Here is a 4,997-nt window from a genome sequence, read left to right as displayed (position 1 = left end):
ATTGGATTTGTTTCTGCAAAATCTTTTTTTAATTTGATGTCATCAAAAGTTGTTGTTTTCCCTTCTGTGACCTCCTCTACCTCTAACTTATTCAGGAAGTCTTCCTCTGTCCATGGATGGTTTCTTTCTGGCTCCTCCAATTGGTATTTCCCCCTTTAGGTCTCTGTCATGTGCCTCCCAGGAGCTGATCTTGAGCACTGTGAGATGAGGGTCTCTTGCTGGATTGTATCACACTGTGGACCAGCTTTCCCAGCAGGTTTTATTGTCAGACCTTGAGTTCTTTCCGTAGTAGGTAGGATGCTTGGGCTTATCAGACACTCAGCTGCTGTGCTCCTTGCTTCTGTACTTTGTTTATCTGACATCTCCCACTGCTGGACCTTTCTACTTCTTAACTAGCACTGGTGTTATCCTTGTTCTTTCACTAGCTCCCCTCCCACCCATACTCCAGCATTGCCAAGACCTGGGGAATAACTCAGTGGCTCTCCATTGCCTCTAGGATGAGATACAGAATGCATTGTTTGGCACTCAAGGCCCTTCCCAGCTCAGTTCCCTCCGACTTTTCCAGTCTTCTTAGGCTTTCCTGCTGACACATATTGGGCAATCCAATGGCGCTGGCCCCCTGGCTGTTTCATGAACCACCATCTGTCCTCCATGCCTAGAACACTTTCCTTCTTGATCTCTGCCCATTGGCTTTCCTGACTTCTGTTGAATCCCAACCAAAATCCCATCTTCTACAGAGGTCTTTCCCAGCCCCACTTAATTCTAGAGCTTCCCTCTGTGCTTTCCAGGTCTTCTACCTACATCTAGATTGTAGATATTGGGGGTTGTCCATGAGATTTTTTGCTCTTTGTGCCCTCTTTTCCGCATCCTGATCACATTGTTCAATGCTGGCCCATCACTGACATCGTGGGTGCTGTGGGAACACTTACCAGCACCAGCATTGGTCCTTTCGAGAGAAGGTCTGGTTGTTTTTCTGTTATTTCTCTGTATATCTTGGCGGGTGGGTACGGGCTGGGCCTGAGAAGGTTTTTGTCTCATTTCCTCATCTGAATCTCTCACTGTGCTAAGGACCACTGTAATACAAGATACAGTAATAGTCAGCCTCGTCCTCAGCCTGGGCCCCCGTGATGGTGAGGGCAGCTTTGGTCCCAAGGAGGGACCCCGAGAACCGAGCAGGGACCCCTGATGCCAGATTGTTGGTGTTATAGATGAGTCGCCTGGGAGGCCGGCCATGATGCTGCTGGAACCAAGCTGGGTAGTGCCCAGTGGTGACAGCCCCTGTGCTGGAGCTGCAGGTCAGGGTGACGGTTCCTCCTGGGATCACAGTCAGAGCAGGCTCCTGGGTCACCACAGCCTGAGAAGTGACCCCTGAGAACAAGAGGAGACACATGAGTCAGAGGAATCCTGCCCATCTCTCCTCTCACAGTACCCCCCAGAACTACTCCCCACCTTTGCAGAGAGTGAGCAGCATCAGAAAGAGAGGAGTCATGGCCATGGTGTAGACGTTCTGCTTCCTGAGGCCCCAGAGCTGGGCTGGGCTCCTGCCAGGCTCTCTTATCCCTCCATCCTGCCTGACCCTGCCCTGAGAGGAGGGAGCTTGGCTTCATGCAAATATGTTCCCCAACCACAGTTATCTGAGCCCAGCGAGGGGAGACCCTGTTGTCAGGCATGGAGTGGGTGAGACAGGGACAGCCTGGTCTGTGGTGGCCCCATTGGGCCGGCTCAGGAAGCAGCCATCCATGCAGAGCCAGGGCTGCTTGCCCACCCTGGTGGCTGTGTGATTAGCCAACTGTGACCTCCCACCATGACTGACATGGGGGAGTCCTCCAGTGCCCTTTGCTAGAGCCTGGCCCAAAGGCCCCTGACTTCCTGGCATTCTTAGCTCTCTCTTTAGAGACCTGTGTGGATGGCAATTCTCTGGAGGACCCCCCCAACCTACTTTAATCCCAGAAGACGATGCCAGTGGATGGCCAGAGGAATCACAGAACCATGTGTCTGTGGGGCACCCAGGAAGCCAGATGGCAAGCCATTGGCCAATGCAAGGATCTGGGGAGAGGAGCTGAGGTTTGAAAAACCAGCACAGAAAGCTGATTAGGTACCTTTATCTCTGTCTCTGTCTATCTCTTTCTCTCTGTCTCTGTCTCTGTCTCTTTTTGTCTCTGTCTCTCTCTTCCCCTCTCTCTCTTTCTCTCTCTCTCTCTCTTTCTCTCTCTCTCTCTCTATATATATATATCTATCTATCTATCTATATATAGATATATATATAGATATAGATAGATAGATAGATAGATAACAGTCTATCTCTGTCTCTTTCTGTCTCTGTCTCTCTGTCTCTCTCAGCCCTCTCATCTTATCTTGCCACCTCTGGCAAGCAATTCCTCTGAGGGAACCATGAGGGCTACCTTCCAGGACCAGAATTATACCTTAAGTTAGAAAGGCTGGAAACCTTATTTCTCTCTTGCTCTCTCTTTACTAATAAATGCTTATAAAGTTAGTAGAAAGCCTCTGAGATCCATTTGTGTTTGTCACGGCCCCAACCTCCACTGCTTCAGGGTCAGCTACAGACTGTGAAGAAACACGGCCTCTTAGAGTTGGAAGAAGTCTGGATGCTGCCCCCACCGAGAAGGGGGAGAGCTGCTGTGCAGAGGCGGCTTCCAGGCACTCTAAGGAGAGCGTCCACTTCTCTCCCAAAGTGACTCTTGGGCCCAACCTGAACTCAAGCCCCCACACAACTAGTAGGCCTGGAAGAGATGAAGGAAATTTTTTTGAAAGAGTGAAATATGTTTCTGTAAATGAAGTGATAGTGCTTGAGGAATGCTTGGAAAGTAAATTAGGTCCATGGAAGAAGATAACTTTCTGTGATGGGGGTCTTGGTCTTGTTCTAGAGTGGTCTGCCTGGTTCTATTGGGAAAAGTCCCTGGTCCAAGATGGTGACCTGGCAGTGGTTGCTCAGGTCTAATCTCTGGATATCTCCATAGGTCCAGCCTTAGAAGTCCCTGAGGTTTAGGATGGAAGCGTCATTGTGGCGGTAGAATCCTGTCCCTGTGTAGCATCTTAAATGATGTTGCAGGAACACATTCTGTTTAGGTCCTTCTGGAAGATGGAAATACCCATTGGAAGGTTTTCTAAGTCATCCCACTTGCCCAGACTCTGAAGATGTTGCTGGATTGGGTTCAGATTTTTCCTGCAACTCACTCCATTTCCTAATGTTAAAAGCCAGCAATGACTGTAGAGAATGCAAAGAGTTAAATCCTCCTTGCCATGTTCCCCTCCCTCTAGCATTACTGAGTAAGGTCAGGCAAGGGGTACAAGCTCAGAGAAGAGCAAGTTGGAGAGAGGGAGGCTGAGCTAATCAAGGTCTTTGCTCCAGGTGCCCATCTGTTTACTGCTAGAAGGAAATAATGCATTCTCAGAGCCCTAAGAAGATAAGCTTCCCAGAACCCCTTTTTGTTGTTTAGTTTCTCCTGCTGGGTAGGTTTGATTTTCCCACGGCTCAAACTATGTCCTAACCATGGGAGCTGCTGGGTGGTGGTTGGTGTGTGGATTAAGCCATGGAGTGCTGAACTTCCGGGTGGGAGTGCTTTCATTTACCATTCCACGCATCCCCCCCGCTGTTTTAGGGAGCCCCCTGGGGCACTCCAGCTCCCCGTGAATGACAGCGAAGAGAGTTACCATTTATGGACCCTCAGGAAAAAGGAAGGCCAAGGTAGGACTGGAACACTGCAAGTGGCATTCAGGGGGCTCATCCCACTCTTCTGTGACAGTCCAGGAATATCCACTCTTACCTCTGCCAGGAGACTGCTGCTGCCAGGCTCGCCGTGCCCAGAAAGATCAAATCCTTCCTAAGTGTCCTCGGACAGGCGTGTTTGTCTGAACCGGATGTCGTTTCCAGGCTTAACAGTGTGATAGTCAATTTTAAACATGTGTACATTGGAAAATTGGGTCCATTTTTATGTCTATGCCCCCACTTTGGGCGGATTAGATGCTTTAAGGGTCTGGATGACAGAAATTTCCCATCAAAGGAAAAGGGAGAGACACAGTTATAACTATGCACAATCAGGCTGGACAAGGCAACGGGTTACTCTGACGGCTAAGGAAGGCCCAATAGTCCACAAACATAGCAGGTGCCTTTGCCAGCATTAAAGTAGCAAAAACTCTCCGTTCAAAAGGAAATGTGACAATGGGGAAACTGAGTCGAGAGGCAGAAATCCACGTGGGGCAGGTCTTGGAATGGACCTTCTGTGGGCAGAACAAATGACTTTTCTCCTGAAATGCTGGGCTATTAGTTAGATGGTTCTATCTGACACCAAAGCTGAGACAGTAACAGCCACTGCAGGGTGTTTGCAGGCTCTTCCCCAGATGCCCAAAATTCCCGCGAGCCCAGCTCACGCCAGGACAGTCCGACTTCTGCACTGCAGGGGCTTCCTCCCATCTCCCTATAGGGCGCTATGGAGCATGGCATGGCAGAAGGTTCTTTCAGGGAGCAGGAGGGGAGGGAGCATCGTGGTTCATGCTGCAGACAGAGGAGCTGGCACCCGGTTCTCTGTCACGGCTGGGGCACGGCTAGGCTAGCAGGCGTGACTGGGGCCCAAACGGAGACATTCGCTGTGTCTGTGTCCCGAGGCTCCAGGGACGACTCAGCTGTAACCCAGTGGAGGCTCAGAGGGTGGCTGGAGAGCCTGAATGCATTTAGGAGAAATAGGACGAGCCCCAGGAGGCAGGATGAAGCCCAAGAAGACTACCTGGAAGAGACAGCACAGGCTTTTTAGACTCTCCCGCCTCTCCCGGGAAGCTCCAGCAGGTGACGGCAGCGACCATGTTGGTGCGTCCCAGCATGGGGCACAGGCAGAAGCGCAGGATCCACACTCTGGACCAGGCGGCCCGTTCACAGTGATGGAAGCTCCATGTCCTGTGAAGTGTGAGAAAAGGAAGCCGGGCCTTTCTGCACACTGACTCTGACAAGGACTCCACGTTCACTGGGGGTGTTTCCAGGCTGA

The 4,997-nt window shown here is 50.8% G+C and overlaps 1 gene segment (V, D, J or C); it reads right to left on the bottom strand.

Moving 5' to 3' along the window:
* Positions 1-1,063: 1,063 nt before the first annotated feature.
* LOC123254634 lies at positions 1,064-1,511 on the bottom strand. The segment is given in 2 exon segments: positions 1,064-1,368; positions 1,450-1,511. Coding segments are annotated over 2 exon segments (351 nt in total).
* Positions 1,512-4,997: the final 3,486 nt, after the last annotated feature.

This window comes from Gracilinanus agilis, unplaced genomic scaffold (assembly GCF_016433145.1).
Source record: "Gracilinanus agilis isolate LMUSP501 unplaced genomic scaffold, AgileGrace unplaced_scaffold271, whole genome shotgun sequence".
NCBI lineage: Eukaryota > Metazoa > Chordata > Mammalia > Didelphimorphia > Didelphidae > Gracilinanus > Gracilinanus agilis.
This window is presented reverse-complemented; position numbering and strand designations above follow the sequence as displayed.